Source organism: Drosophila mojavensis, unplaced genomic scaffold, assembly GCF_018153725.1.
Source record: "Drosophila mojavensis isolate 15081-1352.22 unplaced genomic scaffold, ASM1815372v1 contig_16, whole genome shotgun sequence".
Lineage (NCBI taxonomy): Eukaryota > Metazoa > Arthropoda > Insecta > Diptera > Drosophilidae > Drosophila > Drosophila mojavensis.
Window position 1 is genome coordinate 5,202,788 of NW_025318693.1, and position 23,985 is coordinate 5,226,772.

Sequence of the window (23,985 nt, forward strand, 5' to 3'; positions counted from 1 at the left end):
ACTAGCAAAAACGAGACTGCCTTATAAAACTCCATATCAAACCCAAAGTTTATCATCTGCTTGAATTATATTTTAATAGTTCTTTATTGTTTGCAGTTAGAGAAATTAAAACTTGCAAAATATTTGCAGAATTTCCATATCCATTAGGTTAAAAATCACATTTTCAGTAAATTATTATTTTTGTTTTATGCCAAACTTCATCTCGGCTGGTTTGACATTGAAAATGCTAGATAAAATATTAAGAAAAATATATATATATATATATATTATTATTATTATTACATTTGTTTGGCCATGACTTTTGTGACATTTATACAACATTAACTGGGAACTTTTAGATGACTTTGCCTCTTAAGTTTTTTTTCTTTCGATATTTTATTTCAATATGCTTGCAGCACCAACAACATATATTCTTAATTGTATGTATATGTATGTGTATATATATAAATATATATATTTATATATGTATGTATTTATGTATGTATATACAAAATGCACAACTAGATTTTGGTTTGAAGAATTCAAAATTCAAATTTCGTAAGCTTATGTCACGCTAAATGCTAAGTTTCTTGATGTATGTTTAAGAAAGAACTATGATAGAGCAAAAATAGAACAAAAATGTATATATGTATATGTATGTATATGCAAATATTGAATTGCGTGTGGCATGAACCATTCTTTGTGTGTATTTACTTTAAAATTCTCATACACATAAATATTTAAATAGGTTTTTCGTTTTCGTTAAAATTTACAATTTGCCTTTTTTGTTTTTCGTTTTTTTTTTTGCTTTTGTTTTTGATTTCTGTTTTCAATTTTTTAATTTTACTTTCACATTTCGGTTTGCATAAAAGTAATCACTGTTTAGCCTCCGTTCTTTGACATTAAGTTTGTTGGTTGATTGGTTGGTTTAGGCATGGCAGGACTGACAACTCGAACGTTGGCAATTTCTACTTGGTGCTAGTGCTAGCACTGGCACTGGCACTGGCACTGATGCTGGCGGCAGCTTCACTGTTGCTGGTGCACTGCTCGATGACGCTGTTGCCCTCAGCATCGCTGGTGGTGGTGGTTGATGAGTTACTTTCGTGGTCCTCCTCTTCAACTTCTGAGTGATCCTCTTCGCCATCATCGACATCTCCCTCGTTCTCCTCGTCGACGGCATAGACATCGTTCTCAATCAAACGCAAGTCCATGCTATCGAACGAGTCAGTAATTACGCTATCATCGTCGGTCGTTGTATCATCCTCTAGCCCGGATGCTTCATCCGTGTCTAATACATCATCATCAGCAATATTACTCTGGTGCTGTGACGGCGATTCGCTGCCACTGCCAGCATCGATGCGCATCTCCTGCATTAGCTCCTGGATCAGTTCAGTCTCAATTTCAATGATACCCAGATCCAATTGGCGTTTGGTCACATCCATTAGCACATTCTTGACATTGCGTGCTAATAGACGCAGATGCTCATCGCTGCATGCTGTCGCGTTGCAGACATATCGTATATAGTCCTCCAGATAATAGTTGTTGAAGCTTTCGCGACATGGCTCGCCGCTGGCGAACTGCAGGTGGGTCAGCAACAGCTGATTGATCAGCCAGTTGCGACCACCCCTCAGTACTTCAATGGCATCCCTAATGCACTGGCGACCCAGTTCGAAATTGCGATACAACGGATATGTGATCACACGACGCAGAAACGCTATCAGAACATCTCGATAGTTGTCGAACTGCTCAAAGTAGCAGAACAATGGACACAATATGCTGCGCGTCCAGCCCGACTCACAGGTCGGTTCGTTGTTGGTGGTGCGCACATCATAGCATATAGCCAACACAATGCTGATTAGACCGCAGTCGATTTCGTTCTGCACGCGCCGCTCGGGCTGGTTTATGGACTGTGAAGAGACCGTTGATGTGGAGTTTTTAGTCGCGGCTGTGCGGCTACAAAGATTATGCAGCAAGTGAGCCTGCTCCTGTGTCATGGACGTTTCATGGATTTTGGGCTTAAAGCGCAATGGATTCTGATGTCCGGCTGGAACCTGCAGTTCCACAAAGTTCATTTTGTACTGGTCGCGCGAAAAGCGTTTCATCTCATCGCTAATGCGTTCCAGACGTCGTTGCAAGGGACTGAGTCGCTCTGGCTCAGGAACACGACATGTCGACTTATCCAGCTGGAATGCCATAATTGATGATCAACTTATATAATACTACAACATACATCATACAGCACTTACCTCGCTTGTCTGCAATGGACCGCTGTAGCCACTAGCATACCCATAGCGAAAATTGTTAGTCAGCTTATAGGTACGTTCGTGGGCATCGAGCTGTAATTGGCACTGATCGGTGATGCGCTTCAGTTTCCACTCGTGCACCAGCGGCTCCTTGTCCTGCAAGGTGTCTGCCAGTGTGGGTAGGTTAAGAAATGCGGCTATATACTCCTTGCGTGCTGTCTTTGGTTTTGGCGTCACGGCGCTGCCAGCTGCGCGGCCACTACCTGGAATGGCAACGGGCGGAAGGCAGCGCAGACACAGCTGGTAGCAATTCTCATTCGTGTCATATTTGATGACCAACGTTTTCAATCCCCTTAAGTCGAAAGTGCGACGACTGTGGAATCTGCGTAGAAGATTGTGATAATTGTGATTGCTTCAATTATATGTTGCATGACTCACTTGTATAGCTTGACATCGGCATAAAAATACAAATCGTTGTCGCCAATAAAGATATCGACGTTCCTTATGCGATCCAAATTCACATGTACCGTAGCACCCGTTGCCTCCGCTGATGCCGTCGCCCCCGAGTCCACCAATGCCTCAGCCCCTCTCTCACAACAGGCCTCTGCTTCATCAGGTGATGGCGTGGACTTTGCTTTTTCCTTGACATGTGGATGTGGTATCACCACGCTGCACGTGTTACCCACATAGCTGTGTGTAATTTGCCCATTCAACATATTTTAATTTTACAAAGCAACTAATGCTTTTCAAGTATAAACAAAAAAGAATTTCAGACCAGCAAGACTATCGGCGACAGATTGTGGCGGCTTGTCGATAAATTATCGCAAGGTACCACTGTGAAAAACATACCATTGCGCTGTTAACCAGCACTATTGTTTATGTGAAATATGAGTAATAGGTGGCGCTTTCTGACTGTGGCGCCCTTTAAATGAAGAATTTAAATTGTTTTTATTTATATTCGAATCTTTTCATATATTTTTTAGACAGAATAGTTGTGTTGTTATAATATTGTATTTATTATACGTTGGTGACTGAATGTTAAGACAGCGTTCCATATATTTTCAACTAGATGAAAACGTCACATAAATTCCAAAAAGCCAAGCCCACAAAAAAAAAAAAAATTAATTTACAGCGCAAGTTGCTCAGCATCTATTACCATCTCTCTCACGCCAAGCAGCTTTTATGCTTTCTTTCGCAGCAGCAGCAGCAGCAGCGACAAGCAGACCCAGTCTTGAGCCAGCTCGTCAGCGTGATTTGCTTTTTAGTTGTTGTTGCTTTTGTTAGTGCTGTGTTTTGTTGTTTTTTCTTCAGTTTTTTTTCTACATTTCTGGCTCGTTTCATGTTGACCCACTTTTCGTGGCAATACGTGCGATGTCGACGTCGCAGCAGCAGTGCACAGTGGGCCGCAGTCACGGTGAAAGCTTCAGCTTGCCATAAACTGCCGCTAGCCGGTTTAGTTTGTTTGCTTGGACACAGTGTGCGGCGCAAAAAGTCATAAACTGAATTGCCAACAGGTTATATAGCGACGATGGTCGACGAGGTTGCCGCTGCAACGCAGCAGCAGCAGCAGCAGCCACAGCCAAAGTCGCTGTGTGTAGTAAAAAGGGCCATGACAGTGACACTTTGAAGTTTGAGGTTAAATTTTTCAGTGTTGTTTTTGTTGTCTGCTGCTTGTTGTTGTGATTGCTGTTCGTTTGCCCTCTGCCTTAATATTTTCGACATATTTCGTGGCTGCATTTCAATACCAAAGACTGAAGCAACAAACTTGCATTGCATTGACAGTGCATCTTGGTCGAGCCAAAGCGTGGAATAAATTTTTGTTTGTTGAATAGCGCACGCACAAAAATGCTCGCCTCACTTTTATTTAGTTTATTAATTATATTTATTTCTTCTATAGACACACACAGACACACATTCACATTCACATTTGAAAAGTGAAATTTCAAAGTAGAACAAGCAACAACAACCACAGGCACGTATTGCTGGCTGCGGCCACGCAACTTGCCGCGAGGTTCCAATAAAAATGAGGTCACTTGTCGCTGACCAACAGCGCCAGCAGGCGTCTCTCCTAGCCCCGCACACTCGCACACACCCCTCCCACCTAACCAAACCAATTTGTTGACTAGATCCCGTGCCACAGTTTGGCAGACAGTTGTCGGCGGTTGTTGCTGCTATTGTTGGTGTTGTTGGTGCTGGTGTTGCTTTTGCTGTTGTTGGCAATCGTCTGCTTTCAGAATGATGCATTATAAGTAAATTAATTGCAGTCGCGTCGCACTTTTCGGCTTTAACCGTTCTCAGTTGGCTTTGAGGCCAACGTGTGTGTGCCATTAAAATGCAACACGAACTTAAATAAAAATTAATTTCAAATTAAAAAGCAAAGCATATAGAAATGAATCATTTACTTAAGCTTCAAGGGAGCCTGTACTAAAAACTAAAATAGGAAAGTTCAAATAAATTGAATTTAAATTTAATAAAATAGTAAATACAAAATATATAAATTGATGCTATTGATGATAGTTTGATAAATTTATTTATATTATTTATATTCCAGAAATATGTTTTTAATAAGTCAAATTTAATTATTTATCAAAAATATATCCAATCAACAAAGTATGTTTAGGTTAGCTGGAATCGGAGTGGATTAACAAGACTTTTAAGTTGGGATCTGTTAAAGAGAAACTGGAATGCTTGAATTATTTTATGGTTTGAATTCTTGATAGCTAGGGAGGTCAGACTTATCTATTTACTTATCAACAATTCGCACTTACTGAAAAAATATAACCTTTTTAAGTTTATACTCTTTTTTGGAAATGTACATTGAATTTTATTTAAGCTTAATTTAAGTCGAATATAATTAATATAATATGTTATAGTAGAAAAAATGCAGTGTAATTGGGTATTTCGTAAGATTCTCGTTGTGCACTGTTTGCTTTTGCAGTTAATTAAAGTTTAGAGTTGGCGATGTTGGCGTTGGAGTTGGAGCAAAAACAAGAGGCCAAAAACTGGCACAGTGCTTAAATATTAATATAATATAACGTAATTATAGCCATGATTTATTCTGCCTAGAATCTTGGTCAGCTGGCCGACGAGGCGTGAAGACGCCGCTGCGCATTGCAAAATCGACGCCAAACTTGAAGTTTATAATTCTTTTGATTTTCTTATGCTTCGACAATTCAATGGAAAAGCCGAGCGCATAAATTATAAATATTTCGTTTATATATTTGTGTGTGTATGTGTGTGTGTGTAGTGTGTGGTTGGCCAAAATCTTGGATCGCTGTAAGCAATTGCTTAATTCTATTTTGGCCTTTTCTCACCTACTCCACCGTCGCCTTCGCCTTCGCCATCGCCTCTGCCTTCTGCCTCGTTTCTATTTCCTGCACGCGAGCCACTTCCGTTCTGTTTCTGTGTTTGTGTTTGTGTTTCTGTTTCTGTTTCAGCGCCAGCTTGTTGTCGAACTTTTCATGTGCATCCATCAAAGCCACCTCAATCAAGAGCAAAAGTAATCAAAATAACAGCAACAGCAACGGCAACAACAGCAGAGATAAATCAAAATACAACAACACAAACAAACAAATCATGTTGAGTGTAAAAAGACAAAGCCAAAGGGGAGCAGCAAAAGCATTCAAAGCAAATATACGCGCAGATAGAGACACAAACAACGGTGACAAGAATAAATATAACAATAAATATCAACACACGCACACAGGCGCACCGAGAGATGTGTATATGAAAATGGCATGCCAACAACTAGTAAATAGCAACAATAACAACAACAATTTCAACAGCAACAACAGCAAAGCACAAAATAGAAATGGAGAGCAACTTTCACCCAAGGTCATTGTGTCTTTAACTGCGCCACGGCAGCGGCAGCAGCAGCAGCAGCAGCTACAACAGCTACAACAGCTACAACAAAAACAACAGCAACATCAGCAACAGTTACAACTGCTGGACAATATGCGACAAAGTTAACTGCGACTGCGACGGCGACGGCGACTGCGACATAGGCGTCGCCATTGCCATTTTGCTAACTTTATTGTAATGTCTCTCTGTCCAGTCGTTCGACTGTCGCGCTGTCTCTATTTTTTGTCAACTGGAGACAGCAGCAACAAAAAAAAGCAACAGCAGCAGGCGAAAGGCGTTGGCTGGCTTTGGCTTTGTTTCAGATACCCTGTAAAACTTCATATGCCTAAGATGAGCTAGAGCAGGAATGACCACATTTGTCTTCAGACCAGAACAGATAATTCGTATTGAGATTATTTGAGGAAACCTATTATATACACTTTTTTTGACGAAATTATCTACGATTTCTATACTTCTGATTGAGATAGTTATATCATAGAGCCCTATGATATTTGAATGAATGCGGACATCGACAGCGGACTGTACATTTAGGTTCACTCATCTCTATATCTGACTCCATACATACATACATATATCTCTCCATGAATTCAACATTTTTCGACTTCCATTATACTGTTAGAAGTATATAGCTTCCTAAGACCACAAGTTTTCATTTGTGGCATCAAAAATAATATATAGTACATATATAATATATATGGACATAGGTATATATTTCAAAACTTTATCTAGAGGTTCTCTTAGAATAAGTGAAATCTAGTATCTGTTTTTAAACGTGTTTCTTGGCTGTGCGAAGCTTTTTTAGAGGGTAATTCCATGTCGTGTATTCTAAAACTTTTTTACAATTGTTATTACGAATTTGTTGCATTAATCATCGTGTATACAATATAAGTTTTGACAAGTTACTTAGTCTTGTATATTTCTTATAATTTATTGAAGTTGGTGTTTCAGATCTTAGAAATATAATATAATATTATAATTATGCATTCAATATATCAATAGATATTAATTAGATTTATGTATGCTGTGTAAAAGGTAAAAGTCGGCTATACTATTTACTAATTAACTAGAATTGATCAAGCAATGTTAATTATATTCATTTAACATAGAATTGTGGGCATGTTATATGCAAAATGAGACATAAGATGAAGAATATTCCAGCATTTAGGATATCTGAGTACTTGATATTTGCCCCTGATTCACCTCCTAGTTATATGATTTACCAGTTCTTTTATTAACATTATGCACGATCTGCCATGCTGTTCAGCTGCTCCATATCGCGATTATTATCTGAGTCACAGTTTGTCCAATTATTTAGATATATAAACATATCACTCTGTGACAGCTGACTTAGCGCAGCTGGGTAATAGCACCCACGCTCATTGATGGCCATAAATGTCGCAAATGACTTGGCTGGCTTGTGGGATAGCCAGTCGAAATCTTGGCCAGAAAGTGGGTCGTGCTCGGCCAGCGACTAAGATGGGCACTAAGCCAAAGCGAATGGGTAGAAAATTACATTTAATGGGAATACAACAAACTCAATTAAAAACGCCAAAAATAAAGAGAAATGAACAGATGAGAGAAAGATGCTGCCCAGCTCAACGAATTGCGGCAGATGCGATTGCTAATTTGTTGTTTGAAATTGGTTTCAAATCAGAATTTGAATTCGGATACGGATTTGGATTTGGATTTGATGTTGGCCAGTTGTTAATATTTAAGCGCTGACCTTTGACACGGGCGCCGAGCTGAGCACGTAGCACATTTTGATTAGAACAAAACGTGGACTCTATACAAGAGAGGGGGCTCTGAGGAGTCAGCGACACTGCCATGATGTTGCATAAATTTAAGTGCCACAGATACGAGGCGCAAGATACAGAAACGAGTTACAGATACATGCAGCAGCAGCAGCAGCAAACCCAAACGAAGCCAAGCCAAGACAAATATACAAAGACAGCATAGAAATGCGGATACGATGCGATGCGATGCAAACAAACTCCAGACTCGTATAGCTGGAACTGAAGCTTGAGCTCTTTCTGTGTCTGTGTCTGCGTCTGGGCCTGCGTCTCTGCGGTGAAAGAGCATGCGACCGGGCAAAGTATCTTTGTATCTTATTGCCGCGCTCCCAGTTAACATTTCAAATCCGTTGTGGCTGCCACAGTCGCTGCCGCTGCTCATGCTTCGTGCGGTTCTCTCGATGGAAAAAAACGAGTCTGGAAATTGGGTCAGTGGCACAGTATGCATGGCATTTTGTTGCTGTATTGGTGCCGTGCTCTGTCGCTCCATCTCTATCTGTGTGTATGTAAGTGTGTGTGTGTGTGTGTGTATCTGTGTGGGCTTTGCCTTTGGCTCTTTACTCTTTGCATTGCTTTCGTGGCGGCGGCATTTGTGGTCAATATAATGATTCTGACTCGACTGGGATTGACTTGGTTTGGTTTGCTTTGCTTCGCTTTTTTTTTCTTGTTTCTTTCTTTGCTCTTTTTGTCGTTGTCTTCGACTGCATATTTTACCATAGCTGCTCGCACCTACTCTGCTGCTGGCACACTCTGGCTGGCTGGCGTGTCAGGTTCCTCCGCGATGCGTGCGGCATAAGCAATGCGGACGCCAAGAAGAACCACTCGAACGGGACTAACTTGAGCTGCATTCGTATGCGTGTGTGTGTGTGTGTGTGTGTGCCCTTACCCATGTGCAGTGCCATACGGCGTATACTTGATGTGGAATAAACGAATCGTTTTCTGTTTTGAAATATTATATTATTTTTGTACATTTAAAATGACAAAATTTTGTATTTCTAGTTAGATAAACATTAAACATTAGACAAAATAAATATTTACAATCGAATTGTGTTTAGAAGTACAAACGGAATTTCAACTTGAATAAATAAATTGCACAAAACTAAAATAACATTAAATATGGATTAAGTTATAAATAATTATTTGTATTTAATTATATTTTATTTTATTTCTTTTTTTATTAATTTTTCTTATGCTCTTTTGTTTTGTTTGCTTAAATAAATAGCTTCAACAATATTTTATTTATCATATTATTTATTTATGTGTGCTAAGGTTTTGCAGGCATAAATATTTTCAAGATTTGCGCACAAGAGAATAAATATATTTAGAATATGATTTATTGGACATATGTTTTGATTTTCCATTTAATTGTAACGTTTAACAACAAATTGATTAAAAAACAAATTAACAACATTTAAATGTAGGTGTAATAAAATGTATTACTTGAGTACTTTACTATTTCATAATTAATTTGCATTTCATTTTGCTTTTTATGTTTTTATTTAATTTTCCATTTTTTTTTTTTTTTTTTTTTTTTTTATTTTATGATTTCATATTAACATATATTGTTATTTTGCCAAGCCCGCTATACTTATGAATCATATATATATATATGTATGTATAAATATATGTTTATATATATTTTTTTTGTTTGATTTGTACATTTACTTAGTATTATTATTATTACTGTAATTTATAATTGTATTGCTTCTATTGTTTTTCTTTTTATCTTCTTCTTGAGGTACATACAAATCATCTTATTTATGCAATTACTTAACATACATTCGGCTAGAGTTTAACTAAATTCTAGCTACGTTCGTAACCCTATGCATTATTATTATTATATAATGTATACCTGTGCCAGGGCCTTAGGTGCTCGAAGCACGCAGGATTGCATCAAAACAGAACAACAGTTGCAAAAAGACAATTGGACGCTTCGTTGTTCTTACATTGCTTGTGGTCTCTTTGCCTGGGGCATTTTAAAATTTGTTTTATATAAACTAAAATATAGATTTCCAAAAAATTGCCTGTTAAATAATTTTCCATTTGCTATAACGAAATTTCTACAGTTGCTGCGTTCTGCATCCATTATAAGAACTGTTCACATATACCAAATATTTACTATAATCGGGATTCATTTTTAGCTATATAAGAACCTTTCGTGAATATGACATTTCATAAATTTTCTGTTTCAGATTCGTATTAAGTATTTTCATAACAATAAAGACTAATTATTGTTTTCAAAATCCTTTTCTTTATTTCTTCAGCTTTTATCAGGCTTCCAAAATTTCCATAATTTTTTCAGAGTGTGCCAACAACATTATAGAGGTAGTAGGTTGATATGAAACCCCATAAAAATGTGAAATAAGAATATAATTAAATTTCTCATGGTCATTAAGCAACTTTAATTCATCTAGATATATTTTGGCTAGACCGTATACTACATATGCTACCTATAACCGGATTCATTGGACTAACTACCAAAAGAGGCGAAGAGATCAAAAGCAACCAACAACAACGAATATCAAGTGCTATGTGTATGGCATTGCTTCACCCTGCTGCTGTGAGCTGTGAGTGGGGCAGCAGCAGGAGGATGGCAAACGGTCTGGGAACGCCGAGAGGCGATCCACAGTGGTTTTGGTCAAGCAATGCGATACACGAGAAGCTGCCGCACCCAAAGACCCATCCATGCACACATCCAGTTGCCAGTTCGGCCCGAGATTGTGGTGTGCGGTGCGTGGAGTGGTGCGTGGAGTGTGGTGGGCGGGTGGCTTTGGCGGGCACTTTCTCTCGAGCAGAGCACACGGAAGCGACTTTGTGCTCAATTGTGCGGGCAGAAACAGTTGCTGCCTATCGAAGTGGCTGTTGCTAGTGGCGAGCGGGTTGTGATTATGGCCGCGGTCAGTCACGCCCAATTCTCTTATGTATCTGTTGATGTTTGAGCAAGTGCGCCTTCTGGCGAAAGGCCTTGGCGCACACGTCGCAGCGGAAGGGCTTCTCGCCCGTGTGCGTGCGCAGGTGCACCTTGATGTTTGACTTGTTCAGGAAGCCGCGATTGCAGATGCTGCAGCGATGCACCGGCTTCTCCTTGCCCAGCAGCCCGCTCAGATCGCTGGCATTGAAACTGGCCACGCCCGACGGCGACATGGCGTTCAGCTGTGACGCCCCGTTGTCGCCCTGGATCTGCTGCTGTTGCTGCTGCTGGCTGGACTTCTTCTGTGCCCTGGACCGCTTGGCCTTGGGCGTGCCCGTGGGCGCATTTGTGGTGCTCGTCGTATGCGGATAATTGCTCAGCATGTCCGGACTGCACAGCCCGCCGTCCTTCAGCCCAGTGCCGGAGAGGCCATTGGGCGTCAGCTGGTAGGCTGCCTGCTGCTGTTGCTGCTGCTGCTGCTGCAGTTGCTGGTTGGGATTGGGATTGTTGGTCAGATAGCGCGGATTGATCATCAGATTGTTGTCCGTGGTGCTGACCACCGAGCCCGGCGGACTGCAGCTGCTGCTGGCTGCCGACAGCTCGTTGCAGTATGAGGTAGAACTGGGCGTCTCGCTCTTCAGCGCATTAGCTGCCGCCGAGGAGGCGCTGCCGGGGGCGTTGCCCGACCCAGGTGGTCCGTGCTGCAGGCGATTCTGCAGCAGCGGCATGTAGCCATGGCTGAGTAGACTCTGCAGCGTGGAGCTGCTCGCATGCACCGGCAGCGGTGAGTGGGGCAGCATGAAGTCGCTGAGCGTGTCCTGCTGGGAGACGAGCACCTTGCCCTCGGGCTGAATGCAGTTGCCATCGATCCAGGCATCCAGATCCATCCAGCTGTCGCGCGTGTCGTTACCCTCCTCCTTGTCCAGCTGATTGGGCACCGTGGTGTCCGCTATCGCCGAGCCAATGATCGCGGCGATGTCATCGATGCTATTCATGTCCACATACTCGGTCAGATCCTTGTAGATGCGCACTCCGCTGCCGTGCAGCGAGTCGGCCACCTGGTCGATCGGTGTCAGCGTCGACCCGCTGCTGGCCAGCGAGGAGACACCTCCGCCTCCACCATTGCCGCCCTGATTGGAGGCGTTTATAACACAGCTGTCCGCTACGGAGTAGAGCTTAGAATCTAACTGACTATCGGCAAAGAGCTTGACATCGTTGAGGCAGGCGTCCGCATCCGCGCTGAGCACGCTCTCAGGCAGGCAGGTGGATGAGGATACGATATTGTGCTCCTGCGAGGAGCTTCCGCTGCCGCCCCCGCCGCCACCGCCCACCCCGCCTGTCCCACTGCACGTCGTCGTCGCTGCCGTTGTGGACGTGGGATTCGCATTCGGATTGTTGTTGTTGTTGTTGTTGTTGTTCGACTGTTGGTGCTGGTGCTGTTGCTGCTGTTGATGCTGATGCTGATGGTGTTGCTGGTAGGCGCTCTGTATGTAGTTGTTATTGCTCTCGTCGGGCAGCCGCTGGGCAATCGCGTGATAGTGATGCCCCGAGATGCCATTGATGGACAGATGCCCGGTGTAGCCAGTGAACGGAGGCAGCGGCTTCAGGTCGGACAGTGCATTCAGCGAGGAGCTATTCAACAGCAGATTATCCAGCACATCCAGTGAGTTCTTCTGATCCGCATCGCTCGGCAGCGAGTCGAGGTCGTGCTCCAGCAGCAGCTTGTGTCCGTCCAGCAGATACTGATCCTGGCTGCTTGTCTGTGTGGGTCCCCAGCAGGGGCTCATCAGTAGGCTTTCGACTTCTGATTCACTTGGCCCGTTCATGCTGCACAACTTCATTGTCAGTTGACCCAGGCGATGGACAGAAATTTTTGGTATTTCTTCTTGCGCAAAATATTGAATATTCGTTCAGTTGATGCTGTAAGTATATGCAAGAAGATGACAAAGATCCAATTAGTAGGTGCGATTAAATCTCGATGGAATATAGATGAATATGCTATATAATCAATTCTTTTGTGCAGCACAGAACCTGTTCTTTACTGTGGAGATATTACTGTCTTTGGCTTAGATTAATATATGCTAACATTAGTTTACACTATTCTATAAATTCATTAAGCAAGTATTATATAAGTGTGAGCAAATAAAATAAATGAATTCAATGATAATTTCTTACTATAACGAAATATTATTCCCAAATGCAGAATACTAGCTATAAGCTAAGCTCTAAGAGTCAAGCATGATTGGTTTACAAAGTCTAAGATTCAGCTGCTCTCAGCTCATCTTAATAAAAGGTTCATAATTCATTCATATGTTGAGTAACTGTTTTCCCAAACATTTTTTTCAGTTAGCTCTTGCATATTCATCAATGTGGCGGCCAAATGCACATTAAGCGGGCTTCAACTAAGCTCAGCTTACAAGCAACTTCCGTTATGTTATAATCCGTCTTATAGAATCTTTGGGATCTGCAGGTGCCTCATGCAGCGGCAGCTGAGGCACTTGCTGACAGCTTGCAGCGCCAAGGCAGACAAACAAGCCCTAATCTGAGCTTAATACAAATCTCGATAGGTATTCTAAACGTAACGAAAATGAATCGATGTCCATTTGGGTCCGACTGGGCTGCATATCAAAACATTTCCACGGGGCTTTTCATACTTAACGCGACGATTACTCATGGGAAGACGCCGCCAAATGCCAATGCAGTCAGAGTTGAGACATTCGGGACAAGATAACGAGGCGGACGGACAGGCCAAAAATAGAGAAGAGTGGGGGATACAACAACAAAAACAAATCGATACCCCGAATGGCCAATAATAATTTCCAAATGGAATTTGGGTCACAACATTAATAATCAGTTAAATTAGCATATAAATTGGTAGAAATAAACGCAGCAGAATATTGAGCTCGGCTAATGGACGAGGAGGGAGAGCGGGTGTAGCGAGGGGCCGGGCATATCGTATTTGGATAGACTCTACAGTCAGACAAAGATATGAGGAACCGACAATGAAAGTACAGCAACAACAACAACAACAACAGCAAGAACTATCGTGCGACACAGGTGCAGACTACGCGTCTACCTCCTCTACCCTCCCCCTTTGCTCTCACTCTCTCCATTTCCAAAAAAGTAAAAAGCAGCCACAACAAAATATTCAAGACCAATACAAAGAGCCAATCGAATAAAAAAAAAAAAAAATCCGAAATACTGCGAGACTCTAACAACAACAGCAACAACAACTACAATTGCGAGGTGCGAGTGAAGAAGTTCAGTTTTGGGAGAACCGAACGAACGGTAAAGCAAATGAGCCAACAAAAATAAAAGACTTTTTCTCATTTTGTGCATAAACAGTTAAGTTGAGTTTTTGAGGCTTGGCCACATTCATGTATGGTTCCGTGTGTGTGTGTGTGTGTGTGAAAGAAGAAAGCATATAGAGCCAAATTGGCCAATATACTCACTCGCTCACAGCAAGACTCGTTTGGTATTGGTCAGCGCCAGATAGACTGGCAGAGAGAGAGAAAGAGCGAAAGAGCGAAAGAGAGAGGGAGAGAGCGAGAGACAATTTCGCTTTCAACAGGTTGTCGAAGCAACATGTTGCTAGCTCCGACTACAAAGCGCCAACAAAGAGCAGCAGAAGAGGCAACAGCGGCGACTGCGCCAGCGGCAGTGCTGTGGCTGTGGCAGCGGCAGCGACGTTAGCGTCAGCTAAGCATGCGCAGCTAAGCGTGCCAGCGACTGAGGCAGCGGCAGCAACAGCAACAGCAGCAGCCAAACTACCGTTACACGAGAGACCTGCTGACATACTTCCGTGTTCGGCAGAGCCGAGACGAAGCTGCCACGAAGCTTCGACCAAAGCTCAAGCTCAAGCGCAACTTTGCGTGCACTTACACCAAATAAAAGAAGAAAGAAAGAAAAAATAATAATAAAAACACGAAGAAAAAACGAAGAAAAATGGCTTCCAATATCTAGGTTTGAATTGAAATTGGATTAATTCCACCTGACAGGCAGAAAATAAACGAATCTATTGTTATGCAAATAGTATAGGTAAAATCCAAATAATGTCAGAAATTTAATGATGTTGAGCTACATATAATAATATTACCTAGAACCAACTCGATTAGGGAATAAATTCAAGAAAACAAAATTATACGAGCTACTGCTATAAACTAAACCAATTTAATTAAATTAATAACTACAAATATTGTTATTAATAAATCGTGCATTTTCAGTAATTCTAAACCATTTTTTATATATTATAAAGTAATTAATTTCTTATTTATGAATAAGTAATAATACATAGTAATTGTTACCCAGCTAAATACATATTTAATATATAACCTCATTTTTGATAGCGTGGCTTATACCTGACTATGTATTAATACCATATGATATCTATATGACTTTTACTAAAGTATCTATCCCTATTCATAACTCATTCTATATAGATATCCAAGAATCTATTTAGAGACTCATATCTTTTCATTTATCAATATTTCTGTTTATATCTACATATATCTATATTTATATACCTACATCTATGTCTATCTATATATGTATATGTACATCTGTATATACATTCATTTATATTATAGATCTTGAACTCACATTTTTCGGATTTTATTGTATATATGTATGTATATTGTGTACTTCTGCCCATGGGTTGTTCACTCTTCTATGCGATGTCTAACAATTTCGATTTAATGAATTTTTCATAATGTGTCAGGTTCCTGATTTTATTTGAGTGACGTTTGCGATGCGCCTAGGAGATTGGCGTGAAATATTTTACAGATATTCTGATTCTTTATTGTTCAGCTGGGCGTCACACATTTTTTCTAGTTAATTTTTTTTTTTTTATTGCTAATGTTTTATTGTTGTTGCTGTGGCTACTCAACATTTTCGTTTATTTTATTTTCATTTTTTGTTTTAATGAGGCACATTGTAACGGTTGTTCGCTGCTCTTTTTGCATTTGAATGGCCCCAGCACCTACACCTACACAGACGCACACGCACATACACACAGACATAAATTGCGTGGGTGCGCCACACTACGACAACAATAACAACAACAACAACGACTACAACAACAACAAGAACAACAAAAGCCAACAATGCGCCTCTATTGTAATTTGAGCTTGTAAATGGGATTTTCAGATTATGGCCAGAGAGTTAAACATTTGGGGCTCGGACGATTGCTGTGGGCATTATAATTACTGTTACTGTTAGTGTGTGTGTGTATGTGTGTGCTTGAGTAGGGCGATATTAACGGTTATTTTGAATGAATTAGTGCAAATTTTTGACATGCGAGTGATTTTATGACCCTGAGCTGAAAGCTCTTTATTTCGAATAACTCGGTCAGCTGGTGGGCGCACTTGAAAAGCCGTTAAGTAATTATAAATGAGTTGTGATTGAATTGACATTATATATACATATATTGATATATGTCGATATAGTGGTATATGTTTCACGCATACAAACATAATTTGCAAGAAAAGCTTAGAAAGACAGTGGCATAAATTTCTTGCTCTTAATTCTCGTGAACTTTGTGAATTGAACTTTTCAACTCGAACAACTACTTAAAGCTGGAGCAACCACAATAAGCGCAACAAGCCGTCAACGAGAACCCCTCGAACAGCTGCTGCCAATTGTTAAGAAATTGAGTTCTTAACTTGGCTTTCAAATACGGTCCAAAGACGTGTTTCGAACTGAGGCTGGCTCGTAGGCTGGAGCTGGAGCTGGAGCTGGAACTGAGTCCGATGCTGGCTTTAACGGAAATTGAGTTTAACCTTTGGCGGCAATCAACTTCCGTTTAAATGTTCGAACACGAACAAAGCGGCAAAGGTCAAAACGTTTTTCCAGCCAGCTAAAACACCAAATGGCCAAGAGAGGAGACCCGAAACAGGCAAACACTTTTTTTATGCATCTCTGTGGCAGCGACGGCGGCTGCTGCTGCTGCGGCCAAAATGAAAAGAAAAATCAGGTCGCGCGCTGGCGTCGGAAAAAGCGAATGAAAAATTATTTGATTGCAAAATTTACAACCGCAACGATTTCCACTTGGAAAACCGCACGTACAATGCCAGTAACAACAACAACTACAACAGCAACAACCGCTCTGCAAGGCTGCCAAGCGGTTTTCCAAGCAAACCAACTTTGACCAAGACCGAGAAGCCGAAAAAAAAAGCAGCCACAGCCTCTGAAAACGTGGGGCTGGCATTGAGGTCGCCATCACTCATTGAAGGTTGGCTCAGCCTCCTCCTTCGCCTCAGCCTCAGCTCTGGTGTCGGCTCCAGCTCCAGCTTCCACTTCATTGCCGACTTTATCTTAAGCTGTAAATGTGGATGCAGCAAATTGTTGCGAGCGAGCAGCAGCAACACCAACAAAATACCAAGAACTGGCAACTGGCAACTCGCAACAATGGGAGACGAAGACGTGCTCGCTGCTTATTCTGCTGCGCACTTGACAGCACATGTGGCACGTGTGGAGTTGTTGTTGTTTTTGCCAGCAACTCTAACTGCATTGGTAACTGCCGCTGGCCCAGACTTGGCCAGAAGGTGTGGGCTCTGACTTAAACTGGACCACGTCGCTCGTTGTCGTTCAGTGGTGGGCGTTGCCAATGGAATTAGGCTCATAAAAAATATAAAGAGGGCGTGTGGCGGGGAAAAGGCGAAGTGACTGCATATGAATAATGCTCCAGGTGTAAATTGAGTTTGATATTAAGTGGATCAGTTGCTGGCCAAAGGAGCTGGACATTAATTCGAGCACAGGGACGTAAATCTAAAACTAGCCAAGCAGAGTGGAAAAAGTAGAAATGTAAATGTAAAAAAAAGAAAAAACCAAAAGGTTTTTCGTATATGCTAAACACAAACAAAAACACGTTTAAAATTTGTCGCGCTGGAAGTGGAGCAAAGTCCGAAATGGCGAAAACACTTCGAAACCAAACCTAAGCCCTCAAATAAATTATGAGCCGCCTTAAAAGTGGAGAAAGATTTTAGAGAGATCAAATTACAACAAATAATTAATATTAATTAAACACTATCAAAGCATATCCAGAGATCCATATATATCGGTGAATATCTCTCCATTCCGTATGTATATCACATATATCTTTTTGTAAATCAATATCAATCTATCCAATCCATCTACTGTCTCTCATATATCATTATCAATATATATTCACACTTCTCATTATTTATGTCTAAATATATTTATCTACTCATATCTATAGATTTCTATGCAGTTTCAGTTTCTATATGAATTATCATATTTTGATAGCTAAATTTTATATTGATGTATTATATATCTATGCGAACTACAAAGTAACTAACAAAATATAACCCACTGTACGGGTTTGAAAACGTGTTTGAATTAATCGTAGTTGAGTTATTTTATGAATGGAGGCAGTATTAAATGCTCGCACAGTGCCTGTACAGTGCTAACTCCGTTAGGTGTCCCTTTGCAATGAGATGACAGCGCGGCGATAAACTCAAATGGCAGCGCGGTCAGCTCGCTGAGTTGAAGAGGCTTGGCGCTATTTTTATGGCCGAGGATGTGGAAGAGGTCTGCTCAAGACTTGTTGGCATCACCACACCCTGTGTCTCTGCTTAGCTAAGTTTAGCTGGTCCCACTAACCAGCCGTGCAAACCAACAGTGAAACAGCCAAACAACCGAACAACCGAACAACAACCCAGCCAACCGACAACTAACAACAACTATGCAAATTTTTATGATGTTTAACTATTTTTAGTTGGTTTTTACTTTGTTGTTATTTAAATGACGCCCTCGTGCCTCATGCGCTGGTTGAGTGCCGAAACTTGGAATACCCTGTAGCTTGTGTGATTGTTGTTGAGGGTATATTGGTATATTAATTATGATAATAATTCATATTCATATTTAGTTTTGTATTTTACATTGATTATATGAATATATGAAAATAATTAATATGTTATGTTTTATTTATTACATTTATTATTCATGTATATTTTATTTAAATTCAAATTTAACTTTTAAATAAAATATATATGTAAATTAAAGTTTAAATTAGATTTTTTTTTTCACAAAGTTTATATTTTTCTTTCCTTTATTCGCTCATATATTTAATTGTTTCAATTGACTACAGGGTATTTGGCAGCTCATCTGCATGCTGAGAGACAATATTTTAAAGCTTAATGTGGTCATCTGAACCGGCAACAACAATGAAGACAACAATCCGGCGTGTCTGGCCAGCTGAATCCCCAAAAACCCAAAACATTGCTCGGGTCAGCGAACTTTTTAAAAGCGCGCGTCTAAAAATTTTTGTTTATTGATATTGTTGTTGTCGTAGTTGTTGCTGTTGTTGTCGTTGTTCTTCTTGTTGTTGTTTTATATACATATACAAATATTTATATACATGTTTGCGTAGTATTTTGATTTTGGACTAGCAAAATGTGCAAATTGAACATAAAAGCATATTCTAAGCTCCCAACGGGATTATTAGTAAGAATATTCCACAGATAATTAACAGCTAAATCGTATTGCATAATAAATGAATATAAATATGTGGCAATGGCAACAGCCATGTGACAGTTATGCGATTATCGACCTGAATAACAGAATGATACGACAAGAATTCCGTTTGATTCACATCAAAATTGAAACGCACAAAAAAATTGAAAAGAAAAAGTAATTAATAAAATTGAGCAGCAGCCGTGGATAAATCTAGGGAAGCAATTATTGAATTTGGACTTAGTTTCTTCTGCTTTTGTAATTGATATGTTCAAGCCGCATAGCCGTCGCAGTTCACCTCGAAGCGCACTTAATTGATTTGTTCGAAAATACACAAAAAAGTTCAATTAGAGAGATAAAAAACCGAAAGAAAAGCTGAAAAATCTTAAGTCCCTCCTCCTTCAACCGAAATGCAACTTAATGCGCAGTCAGATTCGCTACGCTCATTGACGCTGCAGCGCTTATAAAGTTATAGAGTATACCCTTCTAGAGGGCATATATATTTTGGCAGTGCGTTTGTCACGGACATGGACAAAGAAATCTATAATTTATATATTTTATATTTCTAATGAGTACTTTAATTATTCCCAGTCTTGATTCTCAACTAATCCACCTATAGCTTAGCTGTGATTCAGTATTTTCGTATTTGAGCAGATGAGCTATAGAAAAGCAATATATAAAAATTATTTTTCTTCAGCTTTACTGAAAATCTCTCTTCGTAATATTTCTATTCTATCTGAAATTCTGCTAATTGACACCGTCTTCTTTATCATTTAAATCATTTATCAACTATAGCTTCTTATTGAAGAGTATTTAAGCTTCGGCATGCTGTGCTGTGTTGTTGTTGTAGCAGCTGTGCCTATTTGGTGATGCGCTCCCAGCTTGACTTTGACGGCTGTGACTCCGGCTTTTGGGCTCTCCTCTCTGCTTCTGGAGCCGCCGCCTCGCTGAATGAGTAAGCGTAATTTTGCGTCATATAACGGTACAATCAGCCGCTACTGTTGTTGCTGAGGTGTACGTGTGTTCATATTTATGTCTGTGTGTGTGTGTGTGTTGGCTTTTTTTTTTTTTTTTGGCTGCCATTGCCGTAGTTGTTCTTGTTGTTGTTGCTGTTGTATTTTAGACCATTTTGGTAGACAAACAAACGGTTTTTTATGATTTATTTTTAGCTCGGCAAAAGCGCTTGGCAACAATCTTAGCTGTAAAATTAAAATAACCTTTACTTCCGAGTGCAGTTAAGAGTTTTCTTATTTGGGTCTTAGCTTTTGGGTCGGGGTCAAACGGTGCGATTATCTATGCTTAGACCAGTGCTTCATAAGATCAAATAAACGAAATAAATTTCAAATTTATATTGTTCATATTTGAATTATTCTCCATATATATGTATGTAGCGTTTTGCTACTGTAACTGTAAATTCACAGTAGCTTTATTTGAATACGTTATAGACACGCGCCTAGTTGTGAAATTCGCAATTGTCTCATAAGTAAAGCTCAGCTGTCAGTTCTTAGCTCTGAGCTCTTAGCTCTCAATTCTTAACTCTCAGCTCTCAGTTGTATTGACATTATCTCATCCCCCTAACAAAACAGTCCTATGTATTGCGTTGTATTTCATAACAGGTGAGTAATATCGGAAACGAATTCGGTCAATGACTTTTCGCTGATTTGTTTATAAACCAGGCTTGGGAATGCTCATATTTGAAGGCCGTTGACTTGGGTCTGGCGGCTCCTAGAACATTTTGCCATATTTGAATCTTACTTACATTTACGAAATTGCCGAATTCAGCTGTTGCACATTTTGAACTATAGTTCTGAAATTGTGGTTTTGTTGTTGTTATTGGTTGGTTTTTTCTTGTTGTCTCCTTTAGTTTTATTTGTTATATGTATATATTTGTATAATCCTTGTTCTTTAGTTAACTTGTAATCCTTTAACGCGCGATATTGAAATCCTTTAAGACAGTTTCATTAATATGTTTGCATATGTGTAGTATTTGTATCCGATTTGATGTGAATGAGAGTTGATATGTTTCATATAGAGATGTCATGAATACGAGCTTGATTTACTCGAGGACTGTTAGATTAAGATCCTTCGACCAATCAAATTAGCAATTAATAAATATGTAAGTATTAGTATTTCAAAGCATGCTCGTTAAGGGTTAAGCGTTTAGGATTTACGGTTAGGAGTCAAAGGCAAATCATGTTATGGACAACAAAAATAAAATTGAAATGAAAAGCTTAAACATTTTTGTATACTCACAAAAACAATGGGAGGAAGACATAAATATATATATGCATAAGATAATGAACGGGGAGTAGTACGAGTGGGTATATAGTATTTATATATTTTGTGTTTATTTCATATTCCTTAGATAGCACACAGAGCCCTTGATGTGGGATTTGTATATAGATATTTATATTGATTTATTGCTTTTCGTATATATGTATGTACAATGGACGACTTTTGACTGATTGTGTTTTGGAAAAGATTCTGAGATGACGATATATAGGTTATATGTATATATAGGTATATATTATTGTATTGTATTTTCTGGAAATATATACAACAGCGTTCTTGAGAGAGTTCGTATTGATTGTTTGATTGAACGGGTGGAGTATAAATTGATTGGATTGAATCGATTATGAATATAGTAATATATCTTTGTTATATTTGTTGGTTTGAATTTTAACTTTTTTGCGTATTTCCTTTGCTTGTTTTCAATAATTGTATTGCACTGCGGGCCGATTGCACTTGCACTTCTTCAAATCTGCTTTGTGGTTGTGTGTATATCTTTTCTATATATGTATATATGGGTATATAGAATAAATTCGATATTTAAGCACTTTCTGGAGCAAGTTCTGGCGTTGCTCTCAACATTTTCTCAACCATTTTCACAATTTTTGTAACGCATTTTTAACATGTTTATCACTGTTGTTATTGTTGTTGCTGTTGTTGTTGTTGTTGCAGTTGTTGTTGTAGCACACTCTTTTTAATTGAACTGGTCACTTTTTTTTTATTGGTTGTTCCAATTTCTATTGCTTGCTCTTTTTATTATGCTGCGCGCGTGTATCTGTACATATACGTATGCGTATGTGTATGTGTGTGTGTGTGTGTGAGTGTCTATCTGAGAGAGTCCACGTCCACAACCGAATCGGAAGCCACACGCGAAACCAACGCTAAAAACTGCTGCGCGCCAAGAATCGCACAAATCCGAAGACGTCAACGGTAGAAAGCCAACTGTGCGCAGGCGCAACACGAAAAGAAATTTTCGAGCCGCAGCGGCCCAAGAAGTCGCTGCCAGCAGCGCAGCCAACAGCGCAGTCGGCCGCAACGGCAGCAGCGATCAAAAGAAGTTACTCACCTGGCTGCTGAGCGCACGCCAACCTGAGAGCAACCGAGTGAGCAACATGAGCTAGCGAGGAAGCCAACAGCCAGCCAGCCAGCCAGAGAGCGCGGCAGCTGCAACATGTTGTGCTGCCAACATGTTTGGCCGCAGGTGTTGCTTGTGCCGAGGTCGCGGTTGCCTTCTGCTCTGGCGGTCAAAGTCAGGGCTAAGTTTGTTTATGTTGCGCGCTGCAGCAAAGGCGGGTCAGCTTTGAGCGGCCAACTGCTAAATAATTGCAACTTTGATTGAATTTCACAAATATTAATAATAATAAAAATGTACAAAATTATTAATATTTTTTATTTTCTTTTATTTGAATTTACTTTACATTTGCTCAAGTGAAAAGTTTGGCAAGTTCTAACTCTGCGGCCATACTTGTTTGATGCTCGCTCTATTACTCTTTTGCTCTCTGTATCGTGCGCTAGCGCTATCTCTTTTCCACTCTGCGCTTCTATCTCGCTCTGGCGCAGCACAACTTGACCTACTTAACAAAAATTTAACATTTTTTCCTGTTATTTCGCCTTGTAAACATGCGAGCAACAATTACAGTTGCCGGCGTCGATATTGCCGTTGCTGCTGACGTCGCTGCCAACGTCGCTGCTGCTGTCGACGTCGCTGCATTTGCCATTTTGTTGTTGCATTTCCTCTTTCTCAGCTCATTTCGCACTTGTTGTTGCTTTAGCCGTTGCTCTTGGCTGGTTGCTGTGCTCGTTCGTTCGTTCATTCGTTTAGAGTTTTTTTTTGTTTCGTTATTCGTTTTGTTTTTTGTTTTTGCTTTGCTACCTCTTTAGATCTTTCTGTTTATTTCCAGCGCTTTGCAGTTAACGGTATCGCTTCGAAAATGAAAGCTCACACAGAGACAGGGACAGATACAGATGGAAATACAGATACAGATACTGATACGAAATACGAAGACCGCAGACCACAACACCAAACTTACAGGTTGTGTACATTTTTGTTGTTTTACTCACGACTCCTATTGTGGTTGTTGTTGTTGCTGCTGCTGCTGATGCTGCTGATGTTATTGTTGGTATTAGCATAAGACCAAACAGCAACCGCCTCATCATCGCATTGGCCTTTTGACCAAGTGCAACTGCGTCACTAGCCTTTCTGCTGGCCTCCCCTCGATTCGCACAGCAGCTTCACAGCCTCCGCATTGTTGGCCATGTTCATGGCTCATGATTTGCTTTTCAGCTTCACAGGCACAGACACACACACATACAGAGACCCACCCATATACACTTAGGTTTATTTGCTTTTAGTTTTTTTCCACGAATTCCACTTGCAATTTTTTGCATAAATATTTTATGCGATGATATATAAATTTATCAAGATATTTTACTCTTGTTT

The 23,985-nt window shown here is 40.2% G+C and overlaps 2 protein-coding genes across 2 annotated transcripts; both read right to left on the minus strand.

Moving 5' to 3' along the window:
* Nucleotides 1–757: 757 nt before the first annotated feature.
* On the minus strand, nt 758–3,187 carry LOC6573361 (protein SHQ1 homolog). The gene is made up of 3 exons (XM_001999408.4): nt 2,661–3,187; nt 2,226–2,604; nt 758–2,162 (listed from the first exon to the last, which is right to left on the minus strand). Exons 1-3 carry the CDS (start codon nt 2,936–2,938, stop codon nt 948–950), a joined length of 1,872 nt encoding a protein of 623 aa, XP_001999444.1. The 5' UTR covers nt 2,939–3,187; the 3' UTR covers nt 758–947.
* Nucleotides 3,188–9,526: 6,339 nt separating this feature from the next.
* Nucleotides 9,527–22,542, minus strand: LOC6573360 (ichor). The gene is made up of 2 exons (XM_032727899.2): nt 21,016–22,542; nt 9,527–12,704 (listed from the first exon to the last, which is right to left on the minus strand). The coding sequence occupies exon 2, from the start codon at nt 12,623–12,625 to the stop codon at nt 10,772–10,774; it is 1,854 nt and encodes a 617-aa protein (XP_032583790.1). The 5' UTR covers nt 12,626–12,704; nt 21,016–22,542; the 3' UTR covers nt 9,527–10,771.
* Between the last annotated feature and the right edge of the window lie 1,443 nt (nt 22,543–23,985).